This window comes from Stigmatopora argus, chromosome 22 (assembly GCF_051989625.1).
Source record: "Stigmatopora argus isolate UIUO_Sarg chromosome 22, RoL_Sarg_1.0, whole genome shotgun sequence".
Taxonomy (NCBI): domain Eukaryota; kingdom Metazoa; phylum Chordata; class Actinopteri; order Syngnathiformes; family Syngnathidae; genus Stigmatopora; species Stigmatopora argus.
In genome coordinates, this window is record NC_135408.1 from 5256929 (window position 1) to 5282583 (window position 25655).

General features: G+C 40.2%; 1 protein-coding gene across 3 annotated transcripts in view; it reads left to right on the top strand.

The window, feature by feature from the left end:
- The window catches only part of tmem132e (transmembrane protein 132E), a 198056-nt gene extending 178697 nt beyond the window's left edge, over positions 1–19359 (top strand). For all 3 annotated transcript variants that reach the window (XM_077592688.1, XM_077592689.1, XM_077592687.1), the window contains 4 exons: positions 153–358; positions 10158–10437; positions 13521–13715; positions 16433–19359. In XM_077592688.1, the coding sequence (XP_077448814.1) occupies positions 153–358; positions 10158–10437; positions 13521–13715; positions 16433–17527 (1776 nt within the window). In that variant the 3' untranslated portion in view covers positions 17528–19359. The remainder of the gene's footprint in view (positions 1–152; positions 359–10157; positions 10438–13520; positions 13716–16432) is intronic.
- The last annotated feature ends 6296 nt before the right edge of the window (positions 19360–25655 follow it).

The window sequence follows — 25655 nt, forward strand, 5'->3', positions numbered from 1 at the left end:
GTCAACCTTGGAAAAGCAAATAAACTCTGGCATTGACAGCCTTCCATGTACCCGCTCCATAAATCACGCCTAACCCCCCTCTAAAGCTGAAATGACCATTACCATATAGACCTATACTCTTTACCTTGACTTTCACCCGGTTCTATGTGCAGGTCTCCATGAATTGCGACTACGTTTTTGTCAACGGCAAGGAGACGCGAGGCTCCATGAACGCCAGGGTCATCTTCAGCTATGAGCATCTGAGTGCTCCCCTGGAGCTCACAGTCTGGGTGCCCAAGCTCCCCCTGTGGGTGGAACTGTCTGACAACAACTTGAGCTTCATCAAAGGATGGAGGGTCCCCATTCTGCCTGACCGCAGGTAAGGGTCTTGCGCACACCCACATATAGTCGCTCAGGACGCGTTTCAAATGGCGTAACTTAGGAGCTCCCGTTTTTAATCCACTGTATTCACTACATAAAGGTAAATGAGTTAAATGACAAAAATATTCATGAATTCATTCATTCATCAATCTAGCGTTTTCAACCAGCCTACATGCATGTTTTGGCATGTGGGAGGTAACCGGAGTACCCAGAGAAAACCCACGCAAGCCCAGCAAGGACATGCAAACTGCACACAGTGAGCACCAACCTAGGATCGAACCTTCAACCCCGCTAACCGCCGGGCCGCATGACAAAATGATAATCATAAAAATGAAAGATTGGGGCTGCTGAAAATGTTTTTTTCAGATAAGGGCTGCTCTAAATATGAAATTATGCCATTAAGACCATTCAAAATGTTGTTTATTTTCATGAGAGTATTTTTTTTTTAAACCCACACATTTATGGGCCAAAAATGCATAAAAGCTGACAGTAAAGTTTAAGTCCATCCTACACACACAAGCACATGCATACAAATCATATATAGTTTTAGGTAGATTTTCCCAAATCAGTTCTTTCTCGGTGCTGTACTCAGTGTCTGTCATTCAACTTTTGTTTGACTACAGTTCATTTATTTTAATTTATGTACTACACACATCAGGGTGTACCCCACCTCTGGCCCTCTGGGATTGGCTCCAGCACCCCCCGCAACCCTAATGAGGATAAAGCGGTTCAGAAAATGAGATGAGACTACATACACAAACACACACACATTCGCATAACATAGTTTTTTGTTAGTATACCGTTTCCTTAAGTAATTTATTCATTCATTTAGTGGGTGGTGTCAGACTATCTTGGATTTGGGGGTTACACTCTTGATGGGCACGGAATGGACAATTTGTATGCAGGCGCCAAGGTTATATTTTTATGGCAGTACAACCAGTCCAAAGAACTGGAATGCATTAAACGTTGGATGCTCACTTTCTGGATCAATAGAAGCGTCTGAAATCCATTGATTGTTGCATCGGAGTACAAACGAGGCCTGATAAAAATATGCGCCTGTGTTACAACGTGCAGACAAACAGCTGGATCAAATGACCTCTAGTTTTCATTTTGGCTTCACTGCAAGTAGATAAAGCCCATCATGTCCTGTTAATTTGCGTTTGTTTATAGAATATAATCAAATCCTGTCAGTGATGCTGTGACAAAATCAAGGCCATAAACGAAGTGGCTGGTAACTGCAAATCATGGCAACCATCATAATATTAAGGCTTTACAGCAACGATGTCCAAACTATGGCTCGTGGGCCAACTGCGAACAGTTGCCCTGTTTTTATTGGCCCCCAGTACATTTTGAAACATAATTAAATATCAGCCACACAGAAGCTTGAATCCTGTTGAACTACTCATCTTTACAGCATGTTGAAAGTTGGATTGGATGTCTACAACATAATTGGCAGCCAATATTTACCGTATTTTCTTGCATGTACGCCGTATTTGTCACTCAAAAAATGAATCGAGCGTATGGCTTATATGCGCAAATTAGACATGCACGAAACTGCGAGGTGACAAAGAAGAAACGCCATAACGCAAGTCAATGCGGCCGATACGGCCATTTATTTCAATTTATTTTGATGTCTATGAATGAAATTCAAGAAAAAATAAACCATATCTTGCATAAAGCGTAAAATAATCACTTGTTCCTGCCAGCAGATGATCCTTTCGATTCATCCAGTATCTCAGAAATACCATGTGCGACGATTTTTCTTAAGATTTTCTCTTCAAAGTAAAACGTTTCTACTCCCTATTAAAACCATGAATATGGAGGTGAAAATTGTGAATCAGGGGGCCTCTTATACGAGAGAAATTGTAAAATTCAACGATTTTAAGGCAATTTTAAGGGTACGGCTTATACGCGAGAAAATATGGTAACACTAACCAATCAATACATTTTAAAAACCCAGTCTTTCTTTACCTGATTCCAATCCACTGTTTACCAAATGAAAGCAGAAGGATCTGGAGTCTGCCCTGGCGACTTTCGATTTTTCTGAAAGCCGCCTTCCGAAAATATAAAAGTTTGGACACTGCTTTACAGTATCTGACTACCTTCAAAGGACATTTGCCCCTGAACTTGAATTCATTGGCACTGATTATTGAAAGAGCATTGGCCTTGTTAGTGAGAAACCCTTGAAAGGGTCTTTGTTGGTCTTGTTTTGTTCCAATTAGACGAAACATGGCACAGAGCTGTAGCTTTGCCAAACGATGCTCTCAGGTGCAATTTCATCAGGTTTGTCGTGGCGGCACACCCGGGATCTCCCCATACCTAACCCGGTTAGTCACCGTGGCCGAGATGGAGTCTTCATTAGCGTCGTGAGGACGACTACCCGAGGCTTCTCAGAACAAAGAAGGGTTTTTCCACACCTCGGCGGGGATGATGAGAGCTTTTCTCAATATCAAATGTGTTGAGGACTTTTTTTCTCTCTCTCAATGGCAGTCATTTAACTTGAGTGCGCTTGTGGGTTGTTGTTTTTTTCACATCAATGGGTGAAGATGAATTCCTTTATGCTAGCTTGCGCAATTGAAGGCAAGATATGTTGCTTTGTTGATCTTGCAAAGACTTACTTGAAACACAGGACAAATTAAGTCGCTTGGGTTGTAATTTATTGACGGCCATAGAGAGCGATTGACATCCAATTAATTCTTTCAGTGCCACTGACGATGATGTATTTCTTTTAATACTGTGAATTGAACCGTTGTTCACTGAGGGTAGCTTAAAAAATATTAAAGGAGGACCATCTTAAAATTATTTATTTGTTAAATACAAGATCAAATCAGGTTTAAAATGTTTTTTAAGTGTTACGTCATTGACTGCCATTGATAGACATACACTTCATTTTGACTGGAAGTTTGGCACCAGCCATATTTAAGCTTCTTGTGTGGGCCATATCCAATGATATTTGCATCATTTTCTGTGGGCCAATAAAAACTGACCAGAGAACTTGGCCTGGAGGTCATAGTTTAGTTTCATCTGTAGTTTTTATCAACAGCCAATTAGTTAAGGCTTGGATCTGTGTGGGTTTTTTCCAGGTACTCTGGTTTACCCCCATGTTGCTAAATAATGCATGCTTGACATATTGGTAACAAAAATTGTATCTGCGTATCAATGTAAACGTAAATGCTTGTGACATGGCATTGGCTGGCAATAAGGCTGACCTAAAGTTAGCTGCCATTGGCTCCAGCACCCCTGGCAACCCTTCGGGAGGATAAGGGACTTGAAAGATAAACAACAAGATTTAAAATGGATTGAGTGTATATCTTTCTCAATGGCAGTTAATAAGTTAAAAAACAAAGAGCAGCCAATAGGAGATTGAAACTCATTCAACGCCTTTGACGCGTATAGAAGTCAAACAACCCGTCCTCCGATGACTAACGGCCGTCCTGACGACAAACGAGCCCGTAACACTTCATTTAGGGGATACTTAACGGCGCCGCGCTTGGCTGCCGTCCTCGCCGCCGGAGTACATCATCCACCACGCAAAGCACTTCAACACGCGCTGAATGCAAACGCCACGTTTAAGGAGCTGGCTGAGGGACGGGGGGGAGTTCAAATGACCCTGGGTGCCTACAAAACATATTGCAAAGGCTCCAATCTCTTTTTTTTATGTTTTAACTTGTCCATTCAGTCAGTCAACCGCCATTTATGGTCGCAGAGTGCCTTTCAGAATAATTCATAATACCCGAGATTGGTAAGCACCATATTGAAAACATTGGTTATAGCTTTACCCCTGTTAGTTGTATTAATAGAAAAAAGCCACTGTAAATTTAGAAAATATGATATACACCATAAAATTCTATTTATGATAAAGTATGGCAAAAATTGTCATTTTGTTTAGGAAAATTTAGTTTGCTTGTTATGCCTCATAAATAAGTGTATTTGAAAAAAGGAATCATATGAGAAGAAATTCAATAGAAAGAATAGGAATCTTACTATAACTGCTGTAATATAAACAAACTAATCATTTTAAAAGAAAAAATATTCTATAAAGGGGATACATCTGTATTTTATTCCAAGATTGAGAATATTACTCAAAGAAATTTTATCAGTCCTTGGCTTTCACAAGTTAATTTAAAAAAAACATCAAATGAATGAAAAGCTAAGCCTTAATTAAATATTTTACTGTGATATTTTTTTTTTACAAATTTGGGAGGAAAGGGGAGTTGAAATGAACCCCCCAAAATACTGAAGAGGTTTTGTCCATAAAGTTCCACTATTGGCCACTAAATTGTAGCGCACACTAGATAAACTTTTTATAAATGGATTAAAAGAACTGGATTAAAAGCCCTTAATATTCAGTTTTTTATAGATCTAAAACAATGTTTATTTTAGCTTTTTTTTTTAAATATATTTTTAGATTTTACAAAATGATTTTTGAACTAAAAACACAGAAAAAAATGATTAAAAAATTACAATTATTGATTTAAAAAGGGGGAAATCAGGAAATTTAATATACATCTATACTCTTCATTTTAATTTGACCCTAAAACAGAAAGTCGGCACTCATGATTTACTTTTCCGGGCCACACGAAATGATGCGGTGGGCCAGATTTGGTCCCCGGACCGCCACTTTGACACATGCTTTATAACAATTTAAATTTAACCAAGAAAGACGAAAAAACAGGAAATATTGCAGCTCCCCAAACACAATTTGTACTGTAATTTTATCATTATCTCACTGGATTGGACGTTTATCGCTGTTTGTGGCGGTGAGTTGGCTTCTTTCTTCCAATCAGTTTATACTACACTATAGTCAGTCAGACTAGACGGGAGCTTAATCGGATGAGACAGTATTCATCTGGCCAAGGAACAATATCAACCTTACTAAAACTAAACTGGAGCCTGAGTGCTTTCTGTCTCTGTCAGAGAAGAAGCGCCTCCGTGTCTGCGTTTTTTCCCCCCTTCTATCGCGTTCGGAGGGGTTGACTCTCAAGTGGTCCGCTAAACTCACTTATACCTGAGCGTACAGTGGCCTTGGGGCTCTTGTTTGACTGGCACGAGACATTACGCAAATCCCAGATGACAGCCAGGCGCACGCTGTAAATGGATTAAATGGATGTGGATTAAGATTTGAGTTGGAAATGCTGGAAAGAAATTTAAAGTTTATTTCAGAATTATGATTTTTTTTTCCTAGCCCGTACAGCACTTGTCTAAGTGGCGGCCCGGGGGCCAAATCTGGCCCGCCACATCATTTTGTGTGGCCTGGGAAAGTAAATCATGAGTCCCGACTTTCTGTTTTAGGATCAAATTAAAATGAAGAGTATAGATGTATATTAAATTTATTTTCCTTTCCTTTTAAATCAATAGTTATAATTTTTTAATATTTTTTTTCTGTTTTTAGTTCAAAAATAATTTTGTAAAATCTAAAAATATATAAAAATGCTCAAATAAACATTGTTTTAGATCTATAAAAAACTGAATATTCAGGGCTTTTAATCGTTGACGTTAAAGAGTCTGACACCCTTGCCGTACAGGCAACCCCTTTAACCCATTGGCTACCATTGACAGGGCTAGATGTCCATTCCAGTTTGACTGGGAGGGGCAAAGCGAGCATTCATAGTAACTCTTGAAATGAGAAATCAAGTATTATTGGGGTTGTAACCAATGTTTATTTCTGTTTGTATTCATTCAATTTAATTTAAACAAGATTTTGTTTACCTTTTTCTCAATTTAGAAATGAAATATATTCAAATTAGGCAGTGGGTGAACGGGTTTGCACATCGGCCTCACAGTTCTGAGATTAAGGGTTTGATCCCAGGTCCAGACCTTCCTGTGTGGAGTTTGTATGTCCGCCCTGGGCTTGCGTGGATTTTCTCCGGGTACTTTGGTTCCCTCCCACATCCCCAAAACATGCAATGTTGGCTAGTTGACACTCTAAATTCCCCCTTAGGTATGGGTGTGTGCGTGAATGGTTGTCCTTTGTCTCCTTGTGTCCTGCTATTGGCTGGCCACCGATTCAGGGTGTCTCCTGTCAGCTAGGATAAGCTCAAGCACCCCCCACAACCCTTGTGAGGATAAGCGGTTCAGAAAATGAATTAATATATTAAAATGCAATCATGATAATAATTTTATAAAGATAAATATATAATAATTCCTACTATTTAAGTTGTTTTTCAAACTGCCACTTATAATCACATTATAAGTACTTACTGTAGGTCTAATGTATTTATTTCAAAGAACCTTTATTTATTTATTTTAAGTCATTTATAGCATCATTAATGCTGATGGAAAATTTAATAGGAAATTGTACCACTATGCTATAAGGTCACTGATACCATAAATGGTAATTATTTGGTAGAAAACCTTACCGAATGGTATGACATAAAGTCAATGATTATGCTGTTGAGTTGAAATTTATACAAATCGGAAATCTGATAACATCAGCAATCATGGCGGAATTTAATAGAAAAACCACGATTGAGGAAGTCGGTTAAATAAAATCAGAGTGTGCCACTCGCTGTCCGATTTGTTAAAAAGCTGCCCTAACTTTCACTGCCAAATGCTGAGCTGAGCGTCATCTGTTCTTAAGGGGCTGCGCTCTGTTTCCAATTTGTCATCCTAACGACGATGACACTCTCAGCACTCGTCGCACCTTGATGATGTGAAGCCCCCCAAAATCTTTCAGCAGGGAATAAACGATAAGATGCCAATTCTGCAATATGAGATGGCACAGTGTTATTTTACGCGCTTCCTCCTCCTCTGCCTCTTAAGATTTCATCACTAACTTTAGTACTTCAAAGTATTCCATACTTTTCCTATTAAATGTGTTACAATACACCTTTTTGTACATTTTTTCATGGATTTTCATAACCACTTATAATGTCAACACTTTACCACTTTATGGCACAGTTTTTTTTCATTGACTTGAATTTTTTTCTAATTTTCATAGCTTTACAGATAAATTTGAGGACCATGTTTGATTTATGCTACACAACTTTGGATCATTTTTTGTTGTCATCCTTGACCTTGCATACTATTTTGTACATTTTTTTAGTAAACTTTTATGAATATAAATTCACAATTAGGACAGCCAGGCGGCTGAGTGGTTAGCGCGTCGGCCTCATAGTGGGGGACCTGGGTTCAAATCCAGGTCTGTCTACCTGTGTGGAGTTTGCATGTTCCCCCCAGGCCTGCGTGGGTTTTTTCCGGGTACTCTGGTTTCCTCCCACATTCAAAAGTCATGCACGATAAGCTGATAGGACACTCTAAATTGCCCCAAGGTATGAGTGTGAGCCTGAATGGTTGTTTGTCTCCTCGTGCCCTGCGATTGGCTGGCCACCACTTCAGGGTTTGTCCCCCCCCTCTGGCCCAAAGTCAGCTGGGATAGGCTCCAGCACCCCCTGCGACCCTTGCAAGGATCAGCGGTTCAGAAAGTGAATGAATGAATTTTTTGGAGTCATGCAGTGAGGATAAAGCGGTTCAGAAAATGAGATGAGATGAGAATTCACAATTAGAGAATTTTGTGTCGAATAGAACCAAATCATCAAAATTATTCCTCATTTTTTACTAAATTCCATAGCTACTGATAATTTCACTGGTAATTTTATGCCATAGTTTCTTCAGTTTTACTGTTAATTAATTGGCTACAATTGACGGCGATCGCTGCCTGGCGCTTCCAGTTGAATTGGATTGGACGTCTATCGCCGTCAATGACAGCAATTGCGTTTGTATGCCACTAGGTGTGTTTGGCCGAGCCCCAAATTTGGAACCCGGGTCGTGTAAGTTCTCACGGCAGAACTTGACACGCTGCCACTTCCTCCTCCTCGACATTCATGCGACACGGCGGAATCATTAATTCGGAGAACAGGTCCAATTAGAAGTATTTATGTTCCAGCGCTGCTTTGACAAGATTAAAAAAAGAGACGCAGAAGGAAACACAATGACTCATTCGGGATTTGACGGTTCACTCTCTAGTCATTTTTATTTCTAAGTTTCATTTTGCAAAAAGACAATATCTGCAGTAATGCACCTTTCTATTTTTGTGTATTTGTTTTAATCGTGTTTTATTTATTTTTTTAAATTTAAATAGCCCCTTTGGAGCAACAAATGGGACCGAATGAAATACCAAAATACATCTTTAAATAAATACTACTCAAATGTGTCATTAATTAATTAAAATACCAGCTCATTTTTTTAATTTAAAACCATACAGAATCATTTTCCTATTTAATTATTTCATGGAAACACTTCATGAATTTTGATATAAGCTAATTAATAAGCTAATTACTGACACAAAGGCACTTTGATTCATTTAATCCCCACTTTAATTAATTAATGACACATTTAATATTCATCTTTTTTTTCATTCTCTCCTTTTTGGTCTTCCTTAAGCACTGGCTAACAATGTATTTTTTGTTTCATTCATTCATTTTTCAAACCGCTTACCCTCACAAAGGTAGCAGGGGGTGCTGGAGCCTATCCCAGTCAACTATAGACACCAGGCGGGGGACACCCTGAATTGGTTGTCAGCAATTCGCAGGGCACAAGAAGACGGACAACCATTCACGCCCACATTCATACTTAGGTCCAATGTAGTCTTTAACCAGCCTAACATGCATGTTTTAGAATGTGGGAGGAAACTGGAATACTCGGAGAAAACCCACTTAAGGCCGGGGAGACGCAATTTACAGTGGTACCTCGACATACGATCTTAATCCGTTCCGAGACTGAGATCGTATGTTGAGCTTTTCGTAACTCGAGCGAACGTTTCCCATTGAAATGATCTAAAAACAAATTAATTTGTTCCAACCCTCTGGAAAAAACACCAAAAACAGGATATTGGATTGGAAAATGTTTTATTTATTCTAATTCGCCATCTATTAACAAAGTAACACATAACTAGTGGTTTAATAGTAATAAAATGTGTTTAATATAACTAAAATTGGGCGGATTTCGCCGATGGGAGAGAGAGACGCACAAAGGGGGCGGGTTGGGGTTTCGGGGGGACTTTCCACGACAACGCACTCGTAACGGAACAAACAAATTTAAATTAACTTGGATTAATAAATACAGACACTCTCAAACATACGTTTAATGTAACTTTACACAAAATTGAATTGTAATTTTGTTTTAATTTTTTTTACCTTCGTTCTGGGTGGGTTAGCGGTTTGCCACGCCTCCACCCTCATGTTCGCTATCGATGGGCTGTTTGCTGTTGTATTGCCTTCAAAATATTCCGAAAATGATGCACACAAATGTCCTCACAATAGGATAACGCGGGACCACTTGCCAACGAGAAGTAGTCTTGAATGAGCGATCGCGGGAGCTAACAGGCTAAGGAAGGAATAACAGCCTACCCACGTATTGATTGTGGGTAATGAAGTTTTATTCTGAGAAAGGGGGCCATTGGCTATCGGTGTTGTGTGCACGAGTATACTTCATTACCCAGAAAGCCCTCTTTTTGCCCGTGTTTCCTGGTCGATGCGTAGGAGAAACTCGTCTGAATAAATCGTTCAGTGCTCATAGATATCTGTTATACACGAAAGAGATGCGGCAAAAAAGACAGTGCGCTACAATGATAAACAGCCTCTCATGTCATGGCCACCTGGCTTGGTCGCATCTCGAAATTTTGATCGTATCTAGGGCGAATTATTCGATCGAAATTTTCATCGTACCTCGAGCATGTCGTAGGTAGAGCTGATCGTAGGTCGAGGTACCACTTTATATAGTTTGACAGACTATATAAGACTATACAGAATATATTATTGTTTCCAATAATATATTTTCATTTTGAAATCCTATCAAAGGAGCGCAAGGGACAGCGAGGCGGACGACGACGAGGACGACCGGCGTGTGAGCCGTGGCTGCACGCTGCAGTACCAGCGGGCGCTGGTCAAAGTGCTGACGCAGTTCCACACCACGTCCAGCGAAGGCACCGACCAAGTCATCACCATGCTGGGGCCCGACTGGCGGGTGGATGTCACCGACCTGGTCCAGGACTCGCTCAAGGTGGCCGATCCGCGGGTGGCCGAGCTGGTGGACAGGACGGTTCTGGTGGGCCTGGAGCAAGGATCCACCGTCTTAAAGGTTAGACAATGTTTTTTTTTCCCAAAACAGGCAATGTCGTCAAATTGATTGACGGCTGTTTTGTGAGGACGAATGACCATTGCGAGCCTTTCACGCTATTAACCTCAAGGTTAAAACAGCCGTCAATGAGACAGGGTCGAGGTTCCTCCGTAAAGCGGGCGTCACCGGTTACGATCGCCGCCGAGCTGATTTACAGACGCGCGGACGCTCTTTTTGGCGGGCAGGGAAAGTTAAGCTAAAGTTGGGATGAGGGTGACGAATGGCGCTTTAATGGCGTCAGGGGCGAATGCGCCCGCCTGATGGATGGGCGCCAGAAACGGGCAGGAAAGATACAAGGCACCCATTCCTCATCCTAAACGAGTAATTGATCATTTGCAATCTTCCCAAGGCTCTGTGGAATCTGCAGGCAGATGCAGCTCACCCACGTTGAGGGATCAATGGCGTGCGTGTTCACGCCGTATGCGATTATTGGATTGGCGTGCTAACAACAGCCCGGAGACCAGTCGAAAACCCTGTGGTGGTTCTCTATTGGAAGGAAAATTGAAGAAAGGGAGCAAACTGTCATGAATTTCCTATCTTTCAAATCTTGTAATTGGCCCTAAAATAGCGGATTCAAACCTAAATGACTTTTTGTAATGATTGATTTTTGAAACTGGTATTGAAGGCTGTCTTATTTCTTCCAAGTCAAAAGGAATCTTCGTCAAGGGCAGCCAACAAGTGATAAAATTCAGCCTTCTTTTAAAGAACAGTACAGCATCCTCATCATCAATGTTACTGAAAATAGATGATTTATTCCCAGTCCTTGCAGTTGAAATGGATTTGATTTGTCGTTTTTTTACTGTAAATGGTAGCCATTGAGTTGAAGGGTTTAGTCAAACATCAATACTATTTTTCATAATACTGTATATGGAATTTCACCTATTTTTTTAGCATCAACTTAGTGAACATATTAAACATATTTATATAGTTTGACAGAACATATTAACGTTTAAATTGTGTATACAGTGGTACCTCGAGAAATTTAAATGAACTTGGATTACGATGCAGACACTCAAAAATAAGTTTAATCGAACCTAACACTAGCCTTAATTCTAATTTTGTTTGACATTTTGATACCTTTCTTCTCCCGGGTTGGCTCCTTTTGCCCCGCCTCCACCCTGAGTTTCAGATGCAACCTATCGAGGGTAGTTTGCTTTTGTATTTCCTTCAAAATATTCCAAAAATTATGCACACAAATGTCCTCACAATAGAATAACGCACGACCACTTGCCAATGAGAAGTAGCATATACGCCATTCGCTCTTACTGACTAAGGGGAAGAAGAAAAAACACTAAAAATGCAATGCTCCGCCCAGTGCTCGCAGAGACATTACAAAGAGGGAGTTGCGACCAGAGACATTACACGAGGGAGTTGCGGGGAGAGAGACAGTGCCCATGATGTTCTTATGGGAAGCATCTTGCGTCCGCTGTCTGCTCGTATATCAAAATTTGTCATGTAGTATATCAAGATAAATATTTGCCTGAAATTTTACTCGTATCTCGAATTGCTCTATATATATATATATATGTGTGTGTGTGTGTGTGTGTGTGTGTGTGTGTGTGTGTGTGTGTGTGTGTGTGTGTGTGTGTGTGTGTGTGTGTGTGTGTGTGTGTGTGTGTGTGTGTGTGTGTGTGTGTGTGTGTGTGTGTATATATATATATATGTGTATATATATATATATTATTGCTTGGTGGGTAAAGTAAATTTGAACTGATATTGACAACTTTATCTTCAAACAATAAGTCAAGAAACTTGAAAAATGTTTCCAACCATAAAAGTAGAGTATCTAAAATCGTTCTTTCCTTTAGTTTTGCACTATGGTGTCGTGGCGCGTGTAGAAGCGAAATGCTACATTAACATTTTAATTTGTCATTTTGCCCGTCCGTGCTTTAATATGCTTTGCCAGCTCCTCGACGTTCATGCATCATCATCGTAAATAACGTCTTGGAAGGCGACTTGAGCCGCCCCATCGCGCCTCAATTGCATATGCATGTTGTGGTGATGGATTCATGGGCCACAAATTCAGTGGCTGCTGAGGCCTTACAGGAAGGAAAGTTTGAGATGAAGGCTAACAGAGGTGAAAACCTTCAGGGGTTGACAGAGAGAACCAATCGATTCATGCGCAAAAAAAATGGAGGGGGTGCTTCTAAACGGCGGTTTGTGTGGTATCGAAATTTGGATATATATATCATCTTTCTTGGCTATGAGAAATTATAGAGCATGCATTGAAAGGAAAAAAATCTATATTGGTACAAACTGCTGTATAAAAAATGGGAAGAAATACATTTCCTTTCATCTGAGCCATCGACACCAACTAAAGAGGAATAAAGTCCAGTGTTGTCATTTATTAGAGCCCCCAAAAAAGTTTTGTTTCGATTATAATCCATGTTGAATATCACGCAAAAGAAAACTCGTTGAAAAATAAACAAGTTTTAACATTGCTGTTTTATTCTTTTTAAGGGAATTAATCACATTACAGGAACTTTTATTCATGGGAATAAAGTTGGAAATTTATCAAGAAATGTGTTTTTAAAAAAAACAAGAAAAAAATAATTTTCTGAGAAAGTTATAAAATGCAAAACATTTTTTTATCCAATTGAAGCAACACAAGAAAAAAAATATTCCAAAAATCTTTTTACCATGCGATTTGGGTGATATTTTTTGCAGAAATATTTCTAAATATGACAATAAGAATAAAGTTGTAATATTTCGATCAAATGTTTTAATAAGAGGCGACCCAGCGGACGTGTGGTTAGCGTGTGCCCTTAAAGTTCTGGGTTCAATCCCAGGTCCATCCTCACTGTGTAGTTTGCACGTTCTCCCTGGGCTTGCATGGGTTTTCTTAGGGTACTCTGCCTTCCTCCCACATCCTAAAAAGATCCAAGACTAAAGTTATAATGTTCTAAAAAATAAAAACTGAAAGTTAGAAAGTAAGATTTTTTTTGTCAACAGGACAGAATTGACAGGGTTGTCATTTTTTCTTCCCATGATATGAACCAAAGTGCTTTGTAAATTGAGTTAAGTGTGCGTCTCCGTCCCCGCAGGTGGACTCCCCTCTGGCGGTGGATGCGACGCTGGGCCAGGCGGCTTTCTCCGTTACCGACGACAAAGTCTCCATCAGCCAGCTGCGCGTCCACGCCATTTCAGGCTTGAGCCTGTCGCTGCAGCCCAGCCCCGGCAACAGCCACACCACGGTCGCCAAGGCGACCGGCCTCCAGACGCTCGGCGCTCCCAAGCAGGTACGCCAACGCACACATCGCGGTGTGATGAATTCGTGCCGTCTTTAAAAATAACGTGGCTAGAATATTTTTTCTGTCATGTGGGGAATATGTTTTTGAAATAAGAAATGATGAGGAGAAAAATAAAGTCTTGATTTTTTTTTTTTTCCTTTCATGTAATGTAATCAAAGCTTTTGGAAAATGAAAATATATTGCATTGGAATTGAATAGTGAAGTTAGGCGAAGAGTCATTTTCCTGAAGTTAATAGAAAAATAAGAAGGAATATATACTCTATACAAATAGATTTGCCCCTCTCAAAAAGAATCTAATATGGAGATATAAAGTTACAAGTAAATCCTAACATTAAATGTGATATTTTTTACAATAACAACATTTAAAAAGCATTCCATCATCAAAAATTGAATAAGTGTAACATATAAATATCAAGTTTCTTTTATGGTTTAGATTTTTTATGTTGCATATTCATTTAATCATTTTAATGTAACATTGAAATATAGGAAGAAAATGTCAATTTAATGAAAAGGGAAAGATATGCAGGATATATTATAGTTATGATTCTAAAAGAAATATTTTTACTAGACTAATGCTGAAATATGATGAGAATCGTTATTTTATCACAAAGATTGACATATTATAACATATACATATTGAATTTCATGAGAAAAAAGTCCCAACATTATGAGAAAATATTTTGTTAGTTCATTAGTATCAAGCTGTTATACAATTTCAAAATGGCACTTGATGAGAATAGAATTGGAATGAAGATGTGTATACATATAAATTATAAATAGTTTATTCCTCACGAGGCTGCAGAGGTAATTGGCAGCCATTTATCACCTCCAAGCCACGTGTTTGAAATGAAACAACCCATTGGCATGTATGCAAACACACACACACACACACACACAGACACACACATACTGGCAGGTATTTAATTCCCATTTTTCATGCTTTCCGCCTGTTGGCCACCTTGAAATGTAATTATTGCTATGTATTGTTTTAAGTGCTCCCCGAGGCCACGGATGGCGAGGCAATGAAAGTCGGTGACTGGGTCCTCCCAAAGGATTCCGGCAGCTATTTAAAGCCTATTTGATTGGGCGCAAAAATTTCCCCACGGTCTTTGTAACACCTGGAAAGAGTGGAAGTGGTTTATCAACATTTGCGCCACCATTTTGCTTATCCCGATGACATGCAGCTGTTATACCGTTGCGCATTTAGTTCTCCTTTATTTCACTAAGGTGTTTATTCATGTCATTGAATGCGTTTGACTGGAGGATTTCTCGAACCTGACAAAATCTCGTCACCGAGAATCTGTTACTTCACGCACCCCGTTTGAACCCCAAGTTACCTCGCTTGCCTTCACACGGCAGGCGAGATCCAAGACAGCTTCCGACGTGGAAGCTTAGAATCGAAAATGCAGAGTGACATCAGAGCGCAGCCTGGGGTGCGAGACCACCTCCACATGGGGTGTTTTGACAGAGACGCCAAAAAAGCCAACTGTATGTGTTCTCAGCTTTTTCTTTTTCCAATAAAAATACAAAATAAAACGTAAAAAAACGGAATGAGAATAAAACATTTTTTTCTCAGGAATTGTATTTTCTTTCATTTGATAGCTGCGATACAGGCATAATCATAAATCCCAATATTTTGTGGGTCAAAATAGCTGCCAATATGGATTTGGTTTGTCACATTCTGCTTCTAGTCTGGCTGTTTGCTTTACAGAGGTTTCATTACATAGGTGCTATGTAACAGTTGACTTTTAAATCATAGAAGACCATATTTTAGATTCAAATCCGCCAGAGAGTGACAAAAAGGTTTAATAATTCAGACAATAAAGTAGATTCTAATTAGTCTTCCTTTCTCAACTGCCTTCAACCCACCCAGGAAAAAATATTCCAACACGATGTCACACTGAAAATGAACCGTAGAGTTTTCTGCATGTTATCCATAGGCTATGTATTATCTTGATGGTTACCGTTCTATCAATATGTATTAGCTAGCGCACCACTAGAAAGCTAGGCATGATTCTCAATTCTTCTTTTGATGTCACAATCGGAATATCTGGGGAAAAAATGGGTGTGTCCTGATGCATGTATTCTCGTACCTGCTGCCAGCAGTCTAATTTTTACATTTTGCTTGTTGCATTTCTTATTTTGATCTTCTGCCTTGTGTAGATATTGAGTCACTCGCTTTGTTTTGGACCCGTCCCCTTCTCCACCCATCACCTTAATTACCCTCAGTGTCTGTTTCTTCCTCTTGGTGTTTGGATGTGTTTTAGGGTTCATTAAATATTGTAACAAGCCTTCTTGGTTTGAGCCGTCTGTTTCAAGGTCCAAGCTTACATCGGCCTCCATGAATCATAATTTGGTTGATCTGGAAACGGGTTGTCGTAAAATAATTTTCCGGTGGTGTGGAGCACTTGAGAACGGGTCTTGGTTCAAGGCTATGTTTCGAAGGTTTTGGTCTAGGCTTGGACTCTAATCCCAAAAAACTTGAACGTGACTTGGTGGCAGTGCTTTCTGTATTGGTCTAGAGCCCAGCACTATACTGACGCTGACATTTGAAAACACGTTTCTGGAGCTTATTTAGATATTTTGATCCTCACCAAAGGTCACAATGAAAAAATAAAGAAAACAGGTTAACTCAAAGGTAACCTGTTCAGAACAGGTCTTCCACCAGAACCGGTTTAATCCGAGCACCTTTGTTTTCTTTACAGGAAGCCAGTTTATCTGTGTGGATGCTCTTCAGCGACAACACGGCCGCCACGCTCTCCTACTTTGACCCCAGGGACTACAATTTCAACGCTTCCACATTGGATGACAAGGTGGTCTCCGTGTCCCAGGAGCCCCAGCAACGTTGGCCCGTGGTGCTGGCGGAGGGCGAAGGCTCCGGGGAGCTGGTACGCGTGGAGATGACCATTGGCGAAGCCTGCCAGAAAACCAAGCGCAAGAGCGTCATCGCTTCGGCATCCGTCTACGTCAGAGTCCGCTTCGGCCCCGAGGAGGACGACTCGGACGAAGAGGTGACCACCGAGGGCGAGGTCGAGTCTCCGGCCGTCACCGGACGCCCCGTTCCGGAGGCAGATTCCGACTCCGGCGGGAGAATTTACGAAACATCCAACGAGCAACCGGCCAGCGTTCCCATCGACTACACAAACTTCCCCACGGCGGGCAATCGGGAGCGACCCACGGAAACGGACGACGAAGAGGAAGAGGATGAGGAGGAAGACGAGTTTGTACACTCGCCCCGCAACATGACCGACCTGGAGATCGGCATGTACGCCCTCCTAGGGGTCTTCTGTCTAGCCATCCTGGTTTTCCTTATCAACTGTATCGTCTTTGTGCTCAAGTACCGTCACAAGCGCATCCCACCCGAGGGCCAGGTTAACATGGACCACTCGCACCACTGGGTCTTCCTGGGAAATGGCCAGCCTCTGAGAGCCCAGTGTGACCTGTGCCCGCAACAGGTGGACAGTCCCGGCAATCCCCTGGACGGCGTCCAGACTTGCTGCCACGGGGACCACCACAGCAGCGGGAGCTCGCAGACCAGCGTCCAGAGCCAGGTCCACGGCCGGGGGGACGGAAGCTCCGGGGGCTCAGCCAAGGAGAGCGGCGAGGAAGCCAGCTCGCCGACGTCCAAGCGCAAGCGGGTCAAGTTCACCACCTTTACCACTCTGCCCACCGAGGACATGCCATACAACTCCATCCCCGTCGCCGACGAGGAGGAGATCCAGTGGGTGTGTCAGGACATGGGTTTCCAAGACCCCGAGGAACTGCACGACTACATGCGCAGAATAAAAGAAATCGCCTGAGAAATCATTCCGGAGAAAATAAATGGCTCCTTTTTATCACAAACAAAGAGAGGGGGGGAAAAAAAAGGCCAACTGTCGTTTCGGTTAGTTTGTTATGTTTAGTTTGCACAGTGCTGTAATCTTACCACACTGAACGAAACAAAAAAAGAGACGGGCACATAAAGGAAGCCAAAGACTCGATGACCCCGAGAGCAACGGCGGCAACAAACAAAGAGGCCTTTGATGAACACTCAAATACTGTCAAAGACTCTCGTAAAAAAATATATATAAAATGTTTTTTTCCTGCCAAAGTAGGTACTTTTTCTTCATGGTCTTTTTTTTTGTCACTTATGATTTGCTTATATTTTCTACATGTCACGGCCAGTCGGAAACCCTGTCAAAGACGACGACCCCTCCGCTCCCGCCCCTTAACTGTCCAATGCCTTACAACCACACTCACTCGTATCAATGGCGACTCGGAAGCGGTGTAGCGTCTACTCTGTAGCAAGCAGCTTTGTGTCTAGGATGAGGATCTTTGCATGGAAAGATGAGGTGCAATCACTTTTAATGTTTTGTAATATGGTTTGCACCTAATCCCAGTTACATGTCATTTTTAATAAGAGTAGTGTGTACATGTGCATTCTTTATTTTACCGTTTACATGGGATCTGGGTAATAGAAAAAACTACATGCATTTAATATCCTTTCCTAACAATCTGGGTACATTTTCAACCAATTTAATTGGAAGAAAATGATGGATTTCTTGTTTTGCAGTTTACATGTGCTTTAGGTAACCTGTACGCGATCCGTGGAATATGGGTAATATATATAATCTGACTACCAATCTGTTCAATGTTATCCATGTCATTTTATTCTGAGTAGCAATTATGTCAGGTGGTCTAAATTTACAGATTACATGATCTATGAATGTTTAATTGAATCTGGTGATCTATAATTTGTCTTCAAATCACTATTAATCCGGGTTAAATTTACTCTGGGTTGCATGCAATCTGGGTAACACGTATTCTGCAAAAGTGTCAAATAGTCCCATGTAAAAAGAATGATGGTATTTTTTTTTCATGTGCATTTGGGGCTTACATTGAATTCTGGAAGCATCTCAACTGGGTTACATGCAAATGCGATGGCATTACATAATCTGTTCCATGAAATTTAATTTTGAATTTCACATGCTATTCGTTTTATTTGTAAATGTTTCAACGCTACCAATATAACCCTAACCTTACTGAAGTAATCACGCGCATGACGGCAGGCCACGACGACATACACTACATGCTAACATCTATCTGTGTCGTGTACATACCAAGATCTTTTTTTTTACTTTTGTTTTACTCTGCACAAAATCTCTCGCAAATACTGTTTTTTTTTTCATGTAACCCAAATCATTTTGTTCCATGCGTGTTTGATTTTTTTTTTTCTTCCCCAAACTGATCTGATGTCATGCGAGACAAAATAGCTGTGTGTAGCTTGCATGTAACCTGTAATTTTTTTTTATGTTACATGAAATCCGGGTAACACATATCTGAATGAGTCAAATTTGGATAACGTTTTCTCTTGTTTCAGTGCCACTGACAACGACGGAGCATTCAATCCATTTGAAATGGAAGGGCTAGTTGGATTGGACATCCGTCACCCCCAATGGTAGCCAATTAGTGAACATGTATGAAATTTGGGTGTCACAATCTCAGTTTGCTCATGAAATCCGTCAAGGATGGCTGACTCCATTTTGCAAATACTGTTTTGTATGTTTTTACCATTTTTGGGAACAAGAACACAATTATAAAGACGGGTTTGGAGAGAATATAAAAAATACATATATAAATACCGTATTTTCACAACTATACGGCGCATCGTATTTTTAGCTGCAGTAACGAGTGCCATTTCTGTATTTTACACACACAAAGGACGCACCGTTTTTATAGACGCAGCCAGGCATGGCATATATATATTATATATGGATGAATATCGGACCGCAATAGCGCTGGCTACGGGAAGCAGCCCCAGACTCTATTTCCGGTGAGCAGTGACTGCTGGGATATATAGTTCTTTTGTCAATACACCCAGGATGACGGCGAACACACTAATTTGGTGCTACATGCACCAAATGCACGCTAAAAACACGTTTTTAAAAAGGCAACGGAAGAAAAACTGAGTTCGGTTGTACTTTATTTAGCCATTTTACAATGTACACACGTCATCCTTTCATTTTCGTGACTTGGTCGCAAATCAAAAGTGAAAAAAGCCATCCGGTTGCTTGACATACGCCTCACGTAGCCATAATCTCATGTTGCGGTTCGATATTCATCCATATATTATATATATATATATATATATATATATATATATATATATATATATATATATATATATATATATATATATATATAGTTCGCAGTCTAGCTTTGAATGCTCTGTTGACGCCAACATCTAGCGGCAAGATTTCTTTTGTAAATCCAGCTGAAATGACGGTGAGCACCAAATTAGTGTGCTCGCCGTCATACTGGGTGTGTTGACAAAAGAACTATATATCCCAGCAGTCACTGCGCAGTACTTTTTCTACTGGGAAAGTTAGTAGAGTCGAGGGCTGCTTGCCGTAGTTGTCCTATCGACTGATTTATTTTATTTTATCGTGATAACAATTTTAGTATTGCTCCATATATAAAGCGCACTGGATTATAAGGCGCCCTGTCTATTTTGGAGAAAATTTGAGACTTATGTGCACCTTATAGTCGTGAAAATACGGTAAATATATATGTATAATGCTACGGCAAGTGTTATTTGAATAAAAAAAACTCCAGTGGCAGCTGAGCTTATCCCACTTTTAATTAGTGGAGGCAGAGTGTCCCACTTTGATGGCCGGCACTATCGACGCTCATAAAACAAGCTCCCCCTTTTCCGGCCTAACGAAGCAACTAGGAGATGAAAAATGCTTTTCTTGTCTAACTTTTTTTTTTTGCCTTTCGTTCCAAACAGCATCTAAGGCATCGGATGTGTTTTTCTTCTCGTCTTTTCTTCGTGGCAGTAATTAGCCCGGTTTAATCGCGAGCCTTTATTAAAGACCCAATCCAGAATTGTTCTACTGTAGCGTTACAAATGTCAAATGACACATTTTGCTTTGAAAGTCTTCAAAAGTAAAGACCAAGGACTCAAGTATTTGCTACATTAATTTAATTTCTCCGCGGACGGTAGCACACGTCTCCCGTTTAATTTTATCAAGAAATCACTTTACCCTGACAAAATGTGCGCCAGGAAAGCCTTGACCTCCACTGAGTCCGATATGCGAAAATGCAAAGTTGATACTTAATGTTCTCCTGACTCCTTTAACTTTTTACCAACATTTAGCCTTGTAACTTTTTGAATAATCTTCAAATCTCCGAAATCAACAAACACAACTTGCTTGGCTTTGACACACACACAGACTTGTAAATATTAGTAAAAGATATATTCAGTCCATCACCCACATTAGAAAGGTCTAGTTTCTTTTCAAGGATACAAAAGGACAAAAGTAAAGAAAATTTGGGATATCAGTGGGGTAAGGAGACTGAATACAAAGTTTGGTTTGCAAAATGGAAGAATGTTTTTGGTAGGTTTTGCTATGATGGGCATGGCCAGCCATTTCTGTTTCAGGCAAATTTGTTCTTAACGTTTCAGTTCTTAAATTGGTCGAAAACTGGCTTTCTCAAACCAAAATGTTCAATTTCTTCAGTTCTGACCTTATTTTATTTTATTTTTTAGACCTTTTCTTGATATGGTAGACGTCCAACCTAACTCACGTTAATTGGTGAAACTTATATGAGGAGAAATATTTTTTTTTTCAAACTTTCATACTCAGTAATTTGTTTATGCCAACCAAAACTGGGGCTTCCTGTTCCATTTCAGGATTGGATCCTTAAGGCATAGACAAAAAAAAACTTCAAATGAAAGCTGAACTTCACAACTTTACTTTACTTACTATTTAAAAATGGACAAAGTTCCCTTTGTGAGGGTGAATTCCAACAAACTGAATTCTTAAAGTCAAGCAATCCTGTCCTGATATCAACCCTGATCATATCACATTCCATTTTATAATCTTCTTGTTCTCAACCATGTTTTGAATTTCTCATTGGCCAAGTTTAGCTTTATCAGAATGAATGTACGTCTTTGTCAGTTCCCTCACGATGAATCCAACAAACCGGCTGCTCTGTGTTCACTGTAAATCCTCATGGGTCAGTCGCTTTGCTGTACAGATGAAGCGCGGCTTTCTCTTGAGCTTCATTTTGTTTTTTATTCATTCATGTAAATATTTTGCCACGTTTGGTTTTGCCTTTTTCTTTTTTTTAACGCTGCTCGGGTGCACTCGTTTGTATTTTTCTTACAAGCTGCTAAATGAAAAATGGTCCTCCCCACTACCACATAACGCCGCCACACTGACCGCCATGTTCATATACACAGCACTGATCTATTTCCTGTATTCTCTTGGAAGCAAATCCTTGTATTTTCCCTCTATATGTAAAATACTAAAGAAAATACATAAATGCTCTGAAAGCCTCATGGATTTTCTTTAACGATCTATATAAAACATATAGCTTTTTATATGGCAATTTGGAATTTTAGTCCAGATTTATTTCATTGTATAGATTAGTATAAATTTGATATCACTTTATCAATATTTAAATTCAATTCACGCTCATTGGCTGCATTGCACAAAAACATGTATAATCCTGTTGGAAATGACAAAATTGATTGGACATCTACCTCCGTCATTAGCACCGAAAACATGATCATTCACATCCAGACGCCATTTTTTGATGAGGAATATAAAGCCTTTCTCCAAACGTAGTTTGTTGCACCGTCGTAATGCTGTTTTGGTTAGCAAACTAGTTCAATTACCTATTCAAAAAAAAATCTTCGTAAGAGAGAGACAAACTTGAAAATGTCAAAACCCATCATAGAAGCGTTCAGAAATCCTTCTTTTGTTATCTTGGCATGCCACAGTGGACTGTGATCACCCATCAAGTTGCTTTGCGGTATAGCCGCGAAGGCGCCTGACAGCCCGAATATCTTTTTAATGCCGTAAAACATCAGCTGTAAATGTCACATTTCAGCGTCGGTCCGTGTAAATCCCACTGAAAAACATGTTCTTTTCCTAGATGCATTATTTTCTCTGGTCTCCAGCAGCAGTACATCACAAAGCGATGCGGAGACATTATGAAAAGGGCGAGACTTCCTGTTTAATTTAAGGGGTGGATCCAACCAACATTTTTTGAACTCATAGATTGTGTAGTTTTTCCCTATTTTATTTTAGCAAACCAATGGTGTGTACAAGTCAGCCCAGTGGACAAGTGGTTAGTGCGTCAGCCTCACAGTTCTGGGGTCGAGGGTTTGATATCAGATGGGTCCTCACTGGGTGGAGTTCCTATTTCTTGCGTGGGTTTTCTCCAAGTACTACAGGCTCCTCCCACATCTCATAGACATGCTTGGTAGAATGGTTGAACACTCTAAATTGCCCTTAGGTATGAGTGTGAGTGTGAATGTTTGTCTTCTCGTGCTCTGCAATTGGCTGGCCACCATTTCGGGGTGTCCCCCGGCTGGGAACCATAGTTGGCTGGAATAGACTCCAGCACCCCCGCGAACCTTTTGAGGATAAGCAGTTCAGAAAATGAATTAATGTCTGTATAAAGAAAATGGTCTAGTACAAGGGTGTCCGACTTGGGTTGGTTCGCGGGTCGCAATAACGTCAACTCGATTTTGATATTTTTTTCTATTTAAATTGGATTAAAAATAACTATCAAAAGCCCTAAATATTCAGTTTTTATAGATCTAAAAAAATGTTTGTTTGAGCTTTTTTTTTTTTCATGAGGGAAAATATCTTATAATAATTTGTTTTTCATTTCAAAAGGAAACAAAATATTTTTGGGAATATGTTCAATATTAGTGGAAAACAGAATTTTTTAAATATATTTATTTTTAGATTTTACCAAATGCTTTTTGAACTAAAAACAAAAAGGAAAAAATGGATTAAAAAACTACAATTATTGATTTAAAAGGGGAAAATTAGGAAATGTAATATACATGTATAGTCTTCATTTGAATTTGATCCTAACAGAAAGTCGGCACTCATGATTTACTTTCTCGGGCCGCACAAAATGCCACGGCGGGCCAGATTTGGCCCCTGGACCGCCGCTTTGACACCAGTGAGCTAGGAGAAAGTTGGCTTAATAGTTTTGTATACGGCGATTAAATATACAGACTGACGTTAACAGCTAGGAGAAAGTTGGCAGTTAACAGTTTTGTATAAGTGATTTTTTTTTTGTAAAAACAGAACAATTACAAATCGGCAACGGGTGTTTAGCACTCGCAATGAAAACTATAATTACATACAGGAACTAAATCGCGCCTCTGGATGTCTAGAGTGAGCATTTACCCAGCAAACTGTCGGTTGATGACTCGGCGTTGTTTGATTAAATTTAAAGTCTTGCCACACGACTCAATAATGGAGAGAAAGCAGACAACATACTTTTTAAGTCAAATCGTGACACTAACGCTAATGTTAACTAGTAACATACGGCACACAGCCGGTGCGGAAAAGCAGCGCAAACTTAAATTGTCGACGGTGTGCTAAACCTGGCATTAAACTAAGATATTTGTTGGCGTTTTGGGCTCAATTGATTGCTGAAAAATCTCCCGATAGCGTGATAAAAACGCATTTTGGCCAGTGAATTGCTCTATTCCTTACCTCGTTGGCGTGCTCGTCGACCGTCAGCATGGGAAAGGCTTCCAAAAGGAATGGTTACTGCGCATGCGCATAATTAACTCGGCTGCGTCTACAATAGGCGTGGTGGACCATCAGGGCCTGCAAGGCCTTCTCTGTTGGTCTAAAAAATAGTATCTGAAACACAGACTGATTCCCAACTGATTACACTCTAAACTGTTCATCAGTCACAAAATAAGTCCAATGAAATTCTAATCAAGTGAAAATAAACTGAGCACGTTATATTGGTTGCTACTGGGTTTACGCCTCCACTCATAAAAGCCTCTATGCTTGCAGAGTTGTCACGGTAACGGCAGCTCATTCGTCCAATCAACAAAATATTGTCAACATATTTTACTCTGTAACAAACATCTTTCAGCTCAGATTGCAAGTGTTATTTTCTATTCCTGGCTGAAGCAGCAGGCTTTTTTTTTTCTTCTCCCACTTGTTTTATTCGAGGCTTGCAGCCAAGGACAAGTGAGTCATTATTCATGGCACAGGGCCGGTTCGGCTTGGACATTAAAGGCACCTTTGTCAAGTGTTACCTGTTTGAACCCTGATCAATGAAAGCTTAGCCTCCCTCTCTATCCTCATGATTACACTTTCAAGGTTTTTTTTATTTATCTTCTGTCACAGTAGGAGTGTGTGTGTATCTCACAGACAAAGAAAATGAAACCAGAGGGAATATCCAAGCTTTTTTGGAAGGTCCACCTTGTGCCAGGAGACAGCGGCGACACTGCCATCCAGTCATCATACATGTTTAATGCAAACCAGGGTCCAAAATGTTTTTAGAAAGTAGCACGCATTTGTCGACATGTCCTGCAGAATAAGGACGAGGGCATAAGGCTTAAACTATTATTCATGAGAAAGTTCCGACAGATTCCAGTGGCACTAAAATTGTCTGTAGTGAACTAAATATAAATAAAATGTCAAAAAGTACTCTTCTCCCACAAACTTTTCGCATTAACATGCAGACTGGGTTGATTTCGTATACAAAATGGTGCACTATTGTCATTTGCTGGCAGTTGTGTGAAACTAAAATTGTTTTTGAGCATACAAATGTACAATGATGCCATCCTATTCCATGTTTAAAAAAAACGTAATTGATGAATATGCTGGTCTATTTTTAAATTAGAATTGGTGAGTGGGTGGCCCGGCGACCGAGCGGTTAATGTGTCTGCCTCACAGTTCTGGGCTCAAGGGTTCGATCCCAGGTCGGTCATCAGTGTGTGAAGTTTCCTTCTACATCCCCAAAACATCCAGGGTGGGCTAGTTGAATACTCTAAATTGCCCCTAGGTATGAGTATGAGCATGAATGCATGTCCTTTGTCACCTTGTGCCCTGTGATTGGCTGGCCACTGATTCAGGGTGTCCCCTCCCCTTAGCTGGGATAGGCTCCAGC